Source organism: Rhinichthys klamathensis, unplaced genomic scaffold (genome assembly GCF_029890125.1).
Source record: "Rhinichthys klamathensis goyatoka isolate OS25496 unplaced genomic scaffold, OSU_Roscu_1.1 h1tg000098l_1, whole genome shotgun sequence".
NCBI classification, from domain to species: domain Eukaryota; kingdom Metazoa; phylum Chordata; class Actinopteri; order Cypriniformes; family Leuciscidae; genus Rhinichthys; species Rhinichthys klamathensis.
In genome coordinates, this window is record NW_026606637.1 from 6,553,729 (window position 1) to 6,571,136 (window position 17,408).

The 17,408-nt window shown below is 37.1% G+C and overlaps 1 protein-coding gene across 3 annotated transcripts; it reads right to left on the reverse strand.

Annotated features, from left to right (window-relative positions):
• Positions 1-363: 363 nt before the first annotated feature.
• Positions 364-17,092, reverse strand: rab7a (RAB7a, member RAS oncogene family). Of its 3 annotated transcripts, none has more exons than XM_056252823.1 (6): positions 17,017-17,092; positions 7,622-7,684; positions 5,772-5,898; positions 4,735-4,953; positions 2,049-2,177; positions 364-524 (listed from the first exon to the last, which is right to left on the reverse strand). In XM_056252823.1, exons 2-6 carry the CDS (start codon positions 7,672-7,674, stop codon positions 429-431), a joined length of 624 nt encoding a protein of 207 aa, XP_056108798.1. In that variant the 5' UTR covers positions 7,675-7,684; positions 17,017-17,092; the 3' UTR covers positions 364-428. The 3 variants fall into 3 exon arrangements, with proteins under 3 accessions (XP_056108798.1, XP_056108797.1, XP_056108796.1); XM_056252822.1 differs by having other exon boundaries at positions 16,776-17,084; XM_056252821.1 differs by lacking the exon at positions 17,017-17,092 and adding an exon at positions 11,230-11,372.
• Positions 17,093-17,408: the final 316 nt, after the last annotated feature.

Consider the following 17,408-nt stretch of genomic DNA (forward strand, 5'->3'; position numbering starts at 1 on the left):
ATCTTTCAGCGTTCACGTCACACATTTTTTCAATTGCACTGCGGGGTGGGATCATATAAAAAGTCTCAAGAGCCATTCAAGTGTTGAGAAGACTTTTTATGTGGGCGAGGTGATGATTCTGCAGAACCGGTGCGAGGTGTCAGGATCCGCGTACGGAAATGGGTGTCAGATTGAGCATATGTGGGTGTGTGTGTTGTGTTGTGTTGTGTCTAAGGCTGTGAATGCGAACTGTGTAGGATACTGAATGAGAGGAAGTCTGCTCGTCTACAAAGGCCAGTGATTATATTGAGGAAAGGGAGGGAGGGAGGGGAGGGGGAGGGAGGGGTGAAAAAGAACGCGATAGAGAGAGAGTGAGGCAGAGGAGAGGGAGTGAGGCAGAGACAAGGCCAGAGAGGCTGAGCATGAAACGTATCGCCCCCTGGAGGTCCTCAGCAGCTACAAGTCTCTGCTGATTGCTTGGCTCTATCGTTCCGGTCTAGTTTAATTGGCTCCGGAAACTCGTTGTATAACTCCACTTCGGTTTCCTAAAAAAAAAAAAAAAACAGGGGTACAGTTAAGCACAAAGTATACTTTGTTTTGACGTGAACGCTTAAGTCCCGTTCACACAAAGGACGATAATTATATTTGCGTCCAGAGCAACCGAAGTTAAGTTTCTGTTTATCAGCGCAGATTACAGTAGTCATCTGCCCCTTTAAAGTCCGCGTGAACAGGAAGTTGCGATCGACTTTACGTCACAGAGTTGTGACGTATTTTTTGAGTGAATCAGAATGATTGAATAAAAAATACAGGGTGTGGCTTGTTTTTTTCTGCTGGGAATTGATTGGATCTAGAAAAGTAGGTGTTCCGTTCAGCTGGCTCGCTGCAGAAGAGAGTTGGAAGGGATGTTCTACCCAAGCCGTCAAACTGACGTCATCAGAGAAGGAAGACCATTCCAGAGGGGAAGTATAATTTCATGCTTTGACTCATTTTTTCTTCGTGAATTAACCTGCACGGATGAGCTGTTCACCACAAGCCTAGTAGTGTGCACTTACAACGTAAATAGGGTTTAATTTTGATTTCATGCCGACTTAAAATGCTCAAGTAGCCTGGGAAAACACAGACAACTTCCTGCAAATTTAGATTTGCTCTGAAAGTTAGTCTGGCAAAGAGCTCATTCAAGCCCATTTCCAATCTGTCGAAATCGAGGCACCAATCAGAAACGTTGGGGCGGGCTTTACACGATGACGACAGCGCTGGGATTTTGAAGCAGATTTTGTGGCCTACATTACAAAGATGGATGCCGCCGTCGAACATCACTCGTTCGAATCAGCTATCGCGTCTGTTTTAAGCGATTTGAACGTTTCCTTTTTGTTAAAAACCGAGCAAAGAACAACACTCGGAGATGTTTCTCGCCGCTCTGCGTACGTCATCTCCTTCATCGCTCTGATTGGTTTTAGGTCTATCCGCGACGTCCGTTGGTGACGCCCCTCTGGAAATGATTTGTCTATGACGCTTTGCCAGACCATAACTCAGTTACAACTGAGAATGGTCTGGTTTTAACCAGGCTAATGCTCAAGCTCTCTAAAGCCTGATTTATTCTGATTGGCTGTCAATCTTCCTATTGTTCATCAGCCGTTATCGTTATAGTTGTGAACTTCACTATTGTCACTATACTAAATGATTATTGAAACTTGATAGTTATCGATAAATCGATTATAGAACCGATAAAATGTATTAAAACTAGAGTTGCTATTATCTGTTATTGATTATCCGTCTATCGTTGCTGCATCTCAGATAGTTTGTTGTTGTTCAATCTCATCGGTTTCTTTTTCGGCAGTGAAACTACAGGCCTGGGTATTGTTGCCCAGTGTAAGCTGAAAGTACATTATATGTGCAGTCAGAAAAATCAGACTGTGCGCGTACTATGTTGATGATGAGATTTGGGTCACATGCACTGTAAGCATATCCTAGCGTACATGTAAAACCCTAAGCATACTTTGCATACAATACAAGGCTTTATCTCTTGGTTTCCACACCTAACGCAACACACATTTCAACAACACATATACCTGTTTGAGTGCATTGCGTGCGATGGTCTGGAAAGCCTGCTCTACGTTGATGGCCTCCTTTGCACTGGTCTCAAAATACGGGATGTTGTTCTTACTCTGACACCAAGCTTGCGCCCGCTTGGTTGTTACCTGAGGGTGAACGTGAAATAAAGAAGGAAAAATCAAAACGCGGACTTCACAGAGGTACTGAGACTGTGAATAAGGTTGTAGGTCACTGATTATATTCAAAACGAGAAAGCGAGTAGAGTTAAAAAATCTCCACCATGATACTAGGCAATATCGCTTAGGTCCTTTAATGCACACTACAATTCAAGAGTTTGGGATCAGTAAGGATGCCTTAATTTGATCAAAAGAGACAGTAAAGACATTTACAGTTCTGCTCATACGTTTACATACACATTGTAGAATATGCAAGATGTTATTTGGTTTATACAATATAAGAAGGATAATAAAAATTGCATGTTATTTTTTACTCATTGCTCTCCTGAACAGTCAAACTGCCCATTGTCCTTCAAAAAGAAATCCTATGATTTTGAACTCCATGTTTTCACACTCGGGATAATTGAGGGACTAGAACACAGCTATTACAAAAGGTGAAACAATTCACTTGTGCAAAAAATGCATAAGGAGGAAACACAATGGCCCTCATTTATCAAAAGTGCGTACACCAAATCTCCAGCGTACACCCAAAACCACGGTGACTGAGATTTATCAATATGGACGTTGGCGTAAGGCACGCTCAAATCCTACGCCAGCTCAGGAGGTGTTGTATGCAGTTTTGAGTTAGTGCGGAAATGCGCAGAAAAACAATTCCTAACACCACAAAACGCACTGACAAACTAAAAGATATTATATATTATGACCAACAACAACAACATAGTAATTATAAACTTCAGTGTTTATTTTTGTGCAACATGGACTTCAATGTTTAATTTGTGTGACTTTACCAAAGCATTTGATTTGTAGCCATATGTATTCCTTCAGTTGCGAGCCTGTGCGCTTTACCCTGACGTTTCATGGTTAGGCCCGGCAGGTGCGCACGGACTGGGTTCGGTAATGAAAGGCTTTCAATGACCAAAAAATAATTCAGACTGACAAAATAATAAAAAATACATTATTCTTCTTTTAAATAATAATACAAATAATAATAACGACGTTCTTCTTCTAAATAACAATAAGCGTCATTAATAATAAAAATCATAATAATGAGAATATTACAAATTGTCATGCAATTATTAATGTGAATGAATGGTACTCCACATCACATCATCATCATCACTATTGTACACCCCAATACATGTGACGTGATTCGAAATTGAATGCTAATTGTTTCAAAAGACGTGCTGTAAAATAATGCATTGTGATAGATCATTTCGGCTCCACGTCGGAGAAGTTTCTCTTCTGTGCCGTCTTCCGTGTGTAAATGGCGTAAAATGAGGGCGTGGGGGAAGCGGAGACTTGAATATATAGGGGCGTGTTATTCTAATGACGATCGTTTTCAGCCACGGGATTTATCAAGGGCAGGTATTACGTACACCTGGATTTCAAAGGTACGCACAGCTTCATAAATCAGGCGGTGAGAGGAGTGTAAGCATAATCTTACGCCAACATATACGCCCGTTTCTACGCAAGAATGATAAATGAGGGCCAATGTATTAAGAGCTGGGGGTGTAAACTTTTTTTGGAAAAATTGTGGAAGAATTGGATGATCAGTATAAATTGTGTTTATTTTATCTTCTGGTAAATGTCTTATGTAGCTTTTGTAGGTTTTGAGTTGTTTTCATCAAATCATAAGTTCAATCATGACAACTCTCGGAATAGTTTTAGCATGTTATTGAATATGGCAATGTTAATGTATTTGGTCTTGGTGGACTTGCTACTGCTAATAGATACACAGACACGCTGCTGTGAGCATGTGAGATATGATGCTGCTGCATAAATAGACTTACATAAATCCCATAGCTAGAACTAGGCAGGTGGAGCTGGGGGAGGTGGAGGTTTTCAGAGCAAACACTGAACCAGACTATTTGGATGTTAAGAAAGCAATCTCATTGGCTGCAGGATCAGCAGAGGCCAATCAGCTTCTGCCATGTGGTAATGATGTGATTGCTTGCAGATTGCATGTAAAGGATCTATCAGCCTGCACCCTTCATGACTGAATTATAAATTTATTTGAAGTATCATTCACTGGAAGTTCAGGGACTTTAAACCTCTCCAAGACACTTTACATGTATATGGAGAGGGTGCAGCTGGTTCTAAATTAGTACCCTTGGCCTCTTAGAATGTGACATGATCTTGATATATACTCCGTACCCATTTCTATACGTACACTAGAATAGTCAATGAATTATTTGTACAGATCTATTAATTTATTCTAAAATACACAAACAATGCAATTCATACGCACAATGATATGAATGCACAATTTATGAGCATGTTTTTAATTGAACTAATTTTCAAAAATATCAGGGTGATGCAACTGTCCTGATATAATAATGAAGACAAATATGTTAAAAAGTAAACCTTAAGTAGTTGTCATGATCTTTTATTATGTACATTACTATAGATAACTAAAATATTAAAAACTAAGAATGAATATGAATTTTTCTAAAAAAAATCCATGTCATAGAGAGGACCCCTTGCAAATAAACCCTCATGAAAGGAATCACTGCACCATAGCACCCACCTGCCTATTCTCCAGATCAATTTTGTTGCCCAGCACCACGAAGGGGAAGTTCTCTGGGTCGCGTGGGCTGGCCTGGATCAGAAACTCGTCCCTCCAGCTGTCCAGTGTCTTGAAGGTGTTGGGGGCAGTGACGTCAAACACCAGCACACAGCAGTCAGCACCGCGGTAGAAAGCCACACCCAGAGACTGGAACCGCTCTTGACCTGCTGTATCCCATATCTGAATGAAAGAAACCATATAGAATATTCACACAAACGTTCATTTTCTGTCAAGCTCTTATTCTGTCTCACAACAGCTGTGTTTCCACCCAAAGTTGCGAATTTAACCTGTGCAAAACTGGAATGTCACATGAATATAATGTAATAAAGGTTGCTGCAATCGGGGAAGCCACTGTTTCGGGACGCAATCATGCGAGACATTTCTGGCAGGTCATTATACCAAATCATTCTGATGATAGACTTTGACATTTCAGAATGACCATGCCAACATTTGAGATGCTGTGCAATGAAAGTTGTCCTCTGGTTAGTCCAGATATCCAATCACATCCTCTGTTGAGCCAAATCACACAAGTTCTTTTGCACAGAGGGATTTATTTGTTAAATGAGTTTCGATCGTAGTTTATGCGCATGTCTACTTATTGTATAAAAAAAATTAAAATAATTATCCACCTCAATTGAGCACATTTTGGCATATCCACCCAGTGTTTTTTTTTATGCAATATCCTGAAATTTGAATAAAAATAGGTGGATGGAAACATAGCTAGTAACATTTGTTATTATTTTTTTTTAAATATTTAAAGAAAGTCAAACAGGTTTAAAATGACATGAGGGTGAGTAAACGACAGAAATCACATTTTTAGCTATTTTCTTTAAAGCCTGCTCTGAGTTTATAAGAAATTGAAAATGAAGATAAAACAAAAATGTAAAACTAGTTGAAGTAATGAGATGACACTCATTGGAATGGGGAAAAGAAAAATGCTTTTCATTTTTGTTTCAAAGCATCATGTGCTTTCAGTAAAAAATATCTGTCATCTCTACCTGCATTGTGACAAGTCGGTCATCAACCATCACTTCTTTTGTCAGGAAATCTGCTCCTATAGTAGCTTTGTACTGATTACTGAACTTCTTATTCACATACTGGTTCATCAGAGATGTCTTCCCAACCCTGTTGGGAAAAAGAACATTTAAACCAGCACCTGGCAGGGAGAAAGGAGAACTAACACTATTTGTGATTGTGCAGAACTACGAGTCATACAAAAAACATTACATAAACAGTAATAATCTAGGCTATAACAAAATGTACATTCCCTTTATGAAACTGAAACCATTTTCTTGAGAATTTATATCCCACCCACAAGCTTTTCCATCTGAAAAGCTCATAAGAGACTACGAGGAAATAAAAGATTGAATATTTGGAGGTTTTGTGTTTGGGTGGTTGACATGACACAACATTTATATGCCCGGTGTGTCATGAACATGTGTTTATATTGTAGGTCAAACAGTGCAATGGTAGGGTGTAACTGAATGTTTTTATAAGAGTGTATTTATAGCATTGTTTGCACTTTTCGATCCACGATTTTGAGCTGAACATCTAAACGCTCTTGTGGAATGACTCTGTGGGAGCCGGGACACGGTTCATTTTTCACTTAATGACAATTGGTCACACTCTTGCCTTGCAGTTTGAGTAATCTTACAATTAACTAGTTTAATTTGAAAATAATAATAATGAAAAAAAAAAAAAACACTCAAATGTGCTCATTCTGAGCATAGCAGGTACAGTACAAAACAGTGAGATTATTATTGCTTTTAGATTTATAAAAAAAGAATTTACAATTTACAATAATGCCACAAAAGAAATGTTTCTTGAGCATCAAATCAGCATATTAAAATGATTTCTGAAAGATCATGTTACACTGAAGACTGACAATTCATCTTTGGCATCACAGGAATAAATTATATTTTTAATATATGAAAATAGAGAACACCTCATTTAAATAAGTAATAACATTTCACATTCTTTGAATTATTTACTGGATTTTTTTATTAAATAAATGTAGGCTTATTGAGCATAAAACAAAAACATTTAAAAAAAAAAATCTTACCAAAACCAAACTTTTCATTTTTTGTCATATAAACATCCTTTTATTGAATAAGTCATATGTTTGTTCGGATTCAGAGAGCCGTTTCAAACAGAGTATGTTTGACTGAGTCATTAAAAGAACTGGCTCATATGTTCTGTTGAAACAGACTTCACAGATCATGATTTATGTTTGTCATCCAACAAAATCAGCAAGTTGCAACAGAACAATGTTTTGTCTATTTACAGGGGTTTTTTTTTTGCGGGAGGGGGACCACACCTTTTTAACGGTACCGCACCTTTTCAACTTCACAACTCAGGCAATACACGTACAAAATAAGTTCTTTCTACACTGCATTGAGTTCAAATCTTTTGGAATCTTTAAAGTTGCCATGAAATGGAAGATTGCAATAATTTTTGATTCCCTATTGTGAGTGAAACAGCTTCTCGAACAAGGTTTGCCATTACAGTGATGTCATGTGATTGACAGGTTTTCTCGCCCTCGAGCCAGTAAACATCATCAGAGAAGAGATGTCGTTGAAAGAGGGAGCGGGGGGAAGTTATTTTGATGGAAGATTACGAGAGCACATGGATGTAAAAAAAGAAGAAATAATGTTGTGCACAGGTAAATCATTTATAATAAATACTGCAATATTCCATTAAAAAAGGTCTATTTTGATTTGATTTCATGGCAACTTTAATCTATACTACTACCATTATTTAACAGAATGCTCTATAATTTTATCCTTTAAAACTGAATGAAATTGGCAGTAGCTCTGACTTTGTTTCCGTGTTGAATGTGGAAACTCACCCGGAGTCTCCAAGGATGATCACCTTCAGAAGAACTTTCTTCCTTGATGTCATAGTGTCACAGCTGAGGGAGAAGGAAGCATAAAGCATGAAGCAAAGATTTCAACATCACGGCTCATACGAATAAAAAAGGAAGTGAAAGCAAAAACTTTGTACTCAGATTAAGCAGGAGCGTTGTAGTATGTAGCAAGCTACAACTACAACAGTACATGCTAAAACCACAATCACCCATTTGATTGAACTTACACACTCTAAGGGGCTATAAAAGCCTTTTTTGTTTCAATGACAAAACCCATGATTCTGCTTGCACTCTCAAATTGGTCATGTGCACTCTAACTACCAGTCACGAGAAACGCAATTTCAGAGATGACATGTACTGTTGACCGGCAAATATTTAACACACAGACTTCCCTTTTTAAGAGGGGGGCTTGAACACATCGTTCACTACACGCTTTCCATCTTTCAAATAATAAGGGTCCATCTGCTGAGGTACTGTTGTTTATCCAGGCCATGAAAGAGAACACAGGGCATTGATCACTGCTAAACACTTCAGATGTTTAGCAGTGATTTTCTCAGTGGCCTGGTTAAACTGACCATTAAAGTTATTCAGTCAAGAGAAGAGAGTATTTTTTTCTTTCTTTTGTCGTTTGATTAACATTAAAAACACAGCGAGCAGGTTTATTAGGCTGCTGTCACTTTAAGCGTTGCACGGATCAAATTTACTGTTACACATGCGTTTTATTTCTCTTCGGTTTACATTCACTTAAGACATAACATAATATGTTGTTTACTACGATACTCACCAATACGGGCGTTTTGAGATAATTTTGCGTGAATATCCGCTTAAACACGAGATGACGTGAAAGTGAATTCATTTCAGTTTTCACTCGCTGTCTGAGACTTGGCTTTATGGGCGCGCGCTTCGGAAGTGTATTATTACACACAAAACCTCTCACACAGCGAGTACCGAATTGGAGTTATCTTATGTGTCTTCTTGCACTTGAACTTTAAATTAGCATTGGCTTAAAAACACATGCAATTAGTTAACTTTCGTGACGATGCAGGACTGGCCCGGTCGGGCAAGTGACAGTTCCGTGTCCCGGGCGTCGTTTACGCTGGCCCCGGGCCGTCCTTATTGTCGAGTCCTGATGTACAGTATGAAAAATGGATATTCATTTTCAGATTTGCTACAGATTACACTTAACAGGTAGTACTAATTATTACCATTTTAATGATTAAATTATTAGAGTTTTTAAGGATAACTTTAAGGGCGCGTTAGATGACAAAGGTAATAAAAAAAATAGTAGGAAAGCATGCACAAGTATCAATATTGACTGATATTAAAAATAATTAAATAAATAAAATCTCCAAAATTATACCAATAGCCTATATTATGTATACGCAATGGTAACATCAGAAATATAAAATTCAAAATGCAAAGTATGGTAGACTGTCACTGCTAAAAGACTAATATTATACAAGTAGGGTTGGGTGTATTGACATGCCTTGACATCATAATTTAAATCATGGCATAGTTAAATAAAGTTGGATGTATCTTTTCAGCAATTATCTAAAAAATGTGAAGAATCTTATCGGCTTCAAAGACAAAGGCTGAGTATATCAAGACCATCTCTTATTCAAGCATTGTGTTTTCTTATCACCTGAACTTTGATGGTCACCAATGTAACAACGATATGTACTACTACTGTATAAGATCATACTAAACTACTAAAGGAAAAAAGTTCATTTGACTTTCTTGATCTAAATCAGTCTCCAGACTTGTACAAAAACGTACAAACTAGCAACAGAATCCGGATGCCAACATTAAATGGAGAAATATCTCAGAAGAATCAGCTTTTAAGTAAACAATAATATAGCCTATTATGTCCAGACAATGTACACCCACCTATCCTGCCACTATACTGGAGGGATACAACGTGCAGTTTAAACATAAGCTGTGAAAATAAGCCATGAAACACTTTGTAAAACCTCTAACATGGTATAATAGGTTCAAGCGGCTTTGAATCAGGCCATTTGAAACGTAGAGACCCATTAGTACCTTTTAACTGCTCATTTTCATATTACATAACAGCAGCATACTCCAACAACTTGGCTAAAATCAGGCAGATAAATCAAAATTGGTGGATTATGTAAATAGACCTTCATTTAGTGAAAAACAGCATCCGACTGTATGGTCACAAAGGTCTTAAAGGATAGATGTTGAAAGACAACTTTTCAGCTTATCTTGGTGAATCAAGGCTTCCCATGTCATATATATTGATGTATAATCCATGGAAGAGAATGATTAACCTGATATCATGGGAAAATGTAACTGTTACGAGGCGGCGATTTTGCGTGAATTTGTAGAATGTAAATTGTACAAAAACATGATTATTAGAAAAAAAGCATGAAGGTCGTAAGCAGATCGTGCAAATATGTATGAATGAATTCGTACAAATTAGGGGTGTAAAGTTACCCTCAAGTTCACGATTCGATACATATCACAAAACTGAACTCACGATACGATATTATTGCGATACTCCAAGACATATGGTAAAAGGTTAACACATTTTTTACTGTTGATTAAAATGCTAAATTTGGTATTACAATGGGGGTGTAAATGAATAGCCTAGGCTTAGACTTAGGCTAGTGCTGGTAACCCAATGCACAGGACAATAGTGCCACCAAAATAAAAATTGTCATGATTTTTAAGCTGAAAATACAGAATTATTTTAGACGAATATGCACTGTCACTGACTAGGCATATTTAAAATAATGTAGGCCACTTTTTACTGGTAACATAAGACATTTGGCATTATTGGGACACAAATATTCCCCCATTGCATTATCATAAATTATATTCAACCTTATAATATAGTTTAATGTAGTACTGATACTAAAACTCTATGAACTTAAATTTCTTTCCCACACAGTCATTTTTTATTTTGGGTGAACTATACACAAATTGTCACCATCCACGATACATATTGTTGCATTTTTGTATTGCGATATGACTCGATATATTGTTACACTCCTAGTACGAATTAGCCAACAATTCGCCAAAACATAAAATAGTCATGAATTGCCATAAGATTGTGTTGGAAGGAATGATTCATACTTCATAGTATTTATATGGTTCTTCAAAGAATGTCATGTATTACCATAGTATATGTATAAAATACAGCAGACTTTGTCAGCTTTAATAAATGTGAGGTGTAATTTTTCCACTTCAAATCCAAACTAATGGAAAATAAATAAGTAACCATTTCCTACATATCCCTCAAACCTTGCAAAATGCTTTTTTCTACACCAAAATTAGCATGAATGTCAAAAGCCAACATATTATTTATTATTATGCCCTCAAAGAGCTCCTAACATGAAAGCTTACCTTATGTTATTTGACAATATCCTCAGGATCCTAATAAGCAAAGAATCATGAAATGACCCTCAGGAACAAAACAAATATGATTATCTTGATTATGATTTGTCTTGTTTTAAATTAGTTACTAAAAATACCAAAGCCAGCAGAGCTTTGAACAATGAATGTGGTGGTGCTGAACTACAAGAAGTAGAAAACACTAAAAGGTTTATGAGAAAAAAAAACCTCACCACGCTTCAGTCGAATCCACAAGTGAACTAAAGAGCTCCTCCACACAAGCATCATAACTTAAAGTCACAATCCTGGAACACTTACGGTCTCTTAAAATGCACTGTAGTACATCACATTGTTTCAACATAAGCACGAGGGAGAGAAGCAATCACCAATAAACTAAAGTAGTACATGAAAGATAGGAAAACCCCAGAAAATAAATAGGATATTGTAAAATTCCTGATGTATTTTCTATGATTATCCCATGTTCATGTTTCAAAAAGCTTATCTCAATTTCAGACGCAAGCAGATGAGCCTGGATTGGAGCAAATTTAAAATGGGAGTAATCTCAGATCTGACATATCCTCCCTTAACAGCACATAAATCACTATAACAGACAACTATATCTATATCTAATCTAAAACTATAATCACTATAAGCTTCTTTATTGTTTCCCTTTATCAAAATAATTGATTTTAATATTTTGGCTTTTCTAGATATATTTTGCAGGTTATTTTTTTATATATTTCTTTTATAAAATGGTTACTCCATAAAAAATATTCATTTTAATATTTATTTTATTAATAAAATAAACATCAGCAACAAAAAATATAACGTTATTATAACACATTAATTTCTCCCCCAAGCAATGTAGTTTTAAAGAGTTTGCCAAACAACACATGCAGAAACAAAGAATCACAAACTGCAGTTGCGCAGTAATACTAATGTAATGCGGTCACAGGTGTACCGGTATGTTTGTTGAGTTTTTTTACAACGGCTTCGAACGCGGCTCAACCAATCAGAATCAAGGACCAGAACTATCCGTTTTATAAATATTTTATATATATATATATATATATATATCAATAAATGTTTTTTTTTTCTGGTGAAAGAAATACATAAAAGAAGAAAGCCAAAATATTAAATAAAAATCTTTTTTTTTTAATTTGATTGGACTGTCAAAATATGTTTGGGCAATTCCGTGTCAACTCAAACCAGAGGTCCCCAGCTACATTTGGATTTACAGCAGGGGACCTCTGGTTGAGTTGACACAGAATAAATATATAAATAATATATATATATATATAAAATATATATATATAATTTAAAGAAATCTAAAAATAGTTCATAATAATTAGTTAACCCAAAATGTGCAGTCCATTTCATGGGCAAAAAAGGTCCCTTGTCGGTTGTAAATAGTGCAGCGATGTTTGAAGCACAACTCACACAGAAGTCACTTTCAAACCAAGCAACCTTCTGTTGGTCAACCCATTGTGAAATCTGTATGGAAAAATCTCTTCGGCAAAAACATTTTGCCCTTGAAAATTTGGTAAATGTGGCCGCACCTTTACCCTGTAGTAGAAACACATTCCCGGACACACTACTGTACATCTGTCATGTCGGCATTGTCCTTTGACCCTCATGTTCCAATGACGCATTTACGACAATTGCGGAAAAATGTGTTAAACAAGTACAAATGAACTATGGAACAACTTGCAGCGCGATCACATTTACCGTTTTTCAGCAAGTTTTTGAGGACGAAATACAATAATTTCAATAAGAATCTAAGTGATCGGGAATTTTGTGTGAGAGCAAACAATTTTCCCAAGCAGGTAATGCAAATTTCGTGTGTTGACTAGTGTTGCACGGTGCACCGATACTTCAAAAGTATCGCGATACTCGGAAATTAAAAACTTCACGATACCTACATTTATTAGTATCGATACTTCTAAGAATGACCGCGTTCCAGATTTGTAAGAGAGTATTGCATGTTGGTGTGTGCAACGCACGCTTCCAGTGCCTCCCTATGGACGTCTGTGTTTTTCTCCTCATGCGCGTGTGACAGGGCGCGTGAACTGAACGAGCACAGTGAGAGAGAGAGCCCCGGTCGCGCGCGCGCGCACAGGCTTCACCGTCTCTAAACTAAGCTCTCTCTAAACTAAGCTCTCTCTCTCTCTCTCTCTCTCTCTCTCTCTCTCTCTCTCTCTCTCTCTCTCTCTCTCTCTCTCTCTCTCTCTCTCTCTCCTCTCTCTCTCTCTCTCTCTCTCTCTCTCTTCTCTCTCTCTCTCTCTCTCTCTCTCATCTCTCTCTCTCTCTCTCTCTCATCTCTCTCTCTCTCTCTCTCTCTCTCTCTCTCTCTCTCTCTCTCTCTCTCTCTCTCTCTCTCTCTCTCATTAATCAAAATAAATCGACACGATGGTAAGGTCGGGTGACTAAAATTTCATGTGGAGTCTTCTTCATGTCTTCTCTGAAAAGCGTTCCGCACATTCAGCTGACACAAACCACACTTTAAATAAACGAAAAAAACTATCCAGTCATGATATGTTTTCTGTGATGACACAAATCTTGTGGGATGTCCTAACCGCCGGGATAATCACACAACGCGCACACGTCCGATAATGACACATCCAATTCGCGAACTAATGACTCATTTGAACCGATTCATTTTAATGAATGGTTAAAACAACTGATCTGTCTGAATCGGTGTATAACTAATCGCTAACACTTTGTAATAAGGTTTCATAAATTACATAAAAAGTAGGCTACAGTTTGCTTACTCAAGTGTAAGTATAACCCCCCCCCCCCCCCCCCCCCCCCCGACTACTTTTTTCCACACAGTGCTATCAGGAATCGATAAGAGAATCGTTAAAGAATCGGATCAATAAGCAGAATCGTCAGTGGCATTGATATTGATAAAATCTTATGTTTCTTATGATAACTGAGATAATGCTACTATATTCATTTATTTTTTTACCTTGAATGTCATTGCTCTAATTTATTTTTTATATTTTTCATATTTCATATTTTGTTCAAATGGTTAATATAGCCTATATGCTGTTCATATGTTCATTTATTAGTGTGTTATATGATTAGAATGTTGTCCCAGTTTTAAAATAAAGCACAGCAATGATATTTGAGTGTTTCTCCCTTTTCAGGAAAAGTATCGAAAAAGTATCGAAATCGCAATTCTTGACTTGGTATTGGTATCGAAACAATAATTTTGGTATCGTGACAACACTAGTGTTGACCAAGAGAAAGCTGCTTGGTTTGAAAGTGACTTCTGTGTGAGCTGTGCTTCATACGTCACTACACTGTATAGATTATAGACAACGGACCTTTTCTTCTGACCATGACATTTCACAGAAAATTTGCTAATACAAGTAAATAACTCGCATATGCGAACAAGTTTCACGCTAGGCGACAAAAAACTGCCAATGGTTAGTAAATTGTACGATTTCAGTCACCTGTGATTCAGTTAGAGGCAAAAAACAAGCTTAGCGCAGATTTAATTTTATTGCCTGCTGAGCTTTACGCACCGTTGCTCGGCTGAGACCGCCCTCTGTTGCTTCGTACACACACATAAAGACTAAAGAGTGAGAAAGAGAGCCATACACAAATGCAGAATTGTCGGTCAGAAATGTCTTAAGTGAATGTAAACAGTCGAGAAAGACCGCATATGTAACAGTTGCGTTCACGCTCTGTAGTCACTACCGTAGGCTCGAGATGACAACAACACGTGATGTTCTATTCGGAGCTGTTCACGTCCTCGGACTGGGTTATTATGCGTTTCTATGACGACATTATCAACTCCTAAATGAATCTGCAGCGGTCAGGTGGTTACAAGTTACAAGCTGTAATTACGAGTTCTACAAGGACGTGAACGCTTTTTACAAGTTGAAACCTTGAAATTAAGGTAATCTCAACATGGCGTGAACACACTTTTCATCAGTATACTGAATCCGTGCATTATGTCTTAAAGTGACAGCAGCCTAATATTCCTGCTGCTGTCCGTTTTCAATGTTAATCAAACAACAAAAGACTCACTGCTCTTGTCTGAATAACTTTTGTAACTTTAATAAGGATTAATCTATTCTTAATTTATACAGTGAAGACTATGCAGTGTTAATTACATTTGATTATTTAATTTCTGTACCTAATCTTTATCCTACTACTGTTAGATCTACCTGAAAAACAGTTTTTAGTTCATTTGTATTGTTATTCTGTTGTGTTCATTTGTGCTATTGCTTGCAGTTTGATAATTTATTTTGCTCATATTTTATTACAGACTGCATACTTGTCTTTAATAATGTTTACAGTTTATATAGATTTTTTCCTTATTTGCATTGGTCTTGCATTCCATTTAAACAGTCTGGCGAGTAAAATATAAAATTGAATAGCCAGTGGCGACTCAAGCTTTAATGTGTTCATAGAGGATTGTAATGTGATCTTAAAAGTGCCACCAGACTCATATTTTCTGCCATATTTTTTTTACTTAATCTTATGGGATAGCAAAGATTGTTCCACATTTTAAAATTGCAGATACACTGCATCAACCGAGAACTACAGCTAATTTGGACTAATTTGACTAAGCGTGGTCTGGTTGTATACTGCACATTTTGCCAAAATATAATAAGTTAACTTAAAGTAAGTGTTTATCATGCCTTAAAATGTTACGTTTAGTCAACTCAAATATCCAAGTTGTAACTTAGTACAACTTCACATTTCAAGTTAACTAAACTTACACTTTAAAAAGGTAGCACGGACACTTACTTTTTTAAGTTGAAACATTTTTTTTACAGTGTGGATTTAAATACAAATTTTTTTTCTGAAAATATATGCATACTGTGCACACTACAGTATGTAGTGCAGATATAGTATGACATTCCAAATAGCCGCTGTATAGTAGGCAGCTCGCTAGATTTTGGGAGACAGCTCATGACTGCAAACAGTTTTACGACTCCATATTTAATCTGGAACCCATGACACTCGGTAAAGTCGGATCACATGGTGGAGCACTTTCCTTTAGCATGCATAATAATAGCAGATAAGCAGAATGCCATCCATTTCAACAGCACATCGCAACAAATAATCAAGTGCATACTCTCATACTGACATACGAGTGGGTTATAAGTTTACGATACTTCTGAACAATAAAGGCACTCGGGTTATAGTGTAATGGAGGCTTTAGTCTAATAGTAAATTGTTCTTTATTTAAAATGGCTTGTTTCGCAATAGTCCACATCTGTTTTTATGTGTAGTAAACATACAAGCAGAAAGTGAATGTGTTTAATGCGCTGCTGGTTGAGCAATCAGCTGATTTCAGATGAAAGCAAGACAGCGTTGTAAAAAACACATTTCTGATCGATTGTTATTTTATTAGTGACATTATATCAAAGTCTTCTCGTGTATATTAATTCATTACAACGATCTGAGATAAAAATGAGGCGTTTCTTTTAACATAAATAAAAAGTAAAACGACACAATCCAGCGCGACTGTCAGGCCTGTCAGGGTAACTAAAAACACCTGATCATTCAAGGGCCTGGATAGAGATCAACATCATCGCGTGCAAATGGCTGATTTGAACTAGAAATGAAGCGCATACACAGAAAATACATGTTACAAAGGGTGATTGGATCATCTCCGTGTCCTTTAACAGCATAACAAATGAGCTCGTTTGCTAACGTCAGTTAGTTCACATGTCAATTACACCATCTCTCTTGACACATCCACGATAAGTCTCTGGATTTAACATGTACAAGCATACATCTTGATTTCATAACTCACCTGGTTTATAAAACAGAAGTTCTAGCGAATATCAGTCTGTATCTGCGCTGTGGTGTAGCCTGTGAGCTAAATCGCTACCGTGTCCTTACACAAGCCTGATGTTTATGAGAAAAAACAAACAATAACTCCAGCCTCTGTCGCCAGCGGAAGACTGGATCGCTTAGGCTAGAGTGTGAGTGAACCAATCCTGAATCGGAGATACCGATACGGGTGCTGTAACCACTATTGGCCCCCCTGTTACCTGACGGGTCTTTTTCTGTTTCGGGATCTGCTTTAACTTCCTCCAAAACAACCCTGTGAAAGCCAGGATGTCATCACGCAGGTGGCGTCATCGCGCAGGACACGCCCTAAAAGCGGACTGGATCGTCGCACTTTTTACTCCAGTGAATGTTTATCAGGGTGTGTTTTTTAAAGACACGTTCTGTATTTTATTGACTATAAAAATATAAAATATTTCACAAAAATAAATGGAAAAAACTATTGCTAAATGTAAACTGTTTTAAAAATGAATTTCGTATGTTTTTATCCTCCTTGAACCTTGTAAAAAATTCTAAACAAACTTTAGAAGCTATTTGTTATGCTGCTGAAATATTTTTGATTCTGTAACACATATTATTTATTTGAGAACAATGC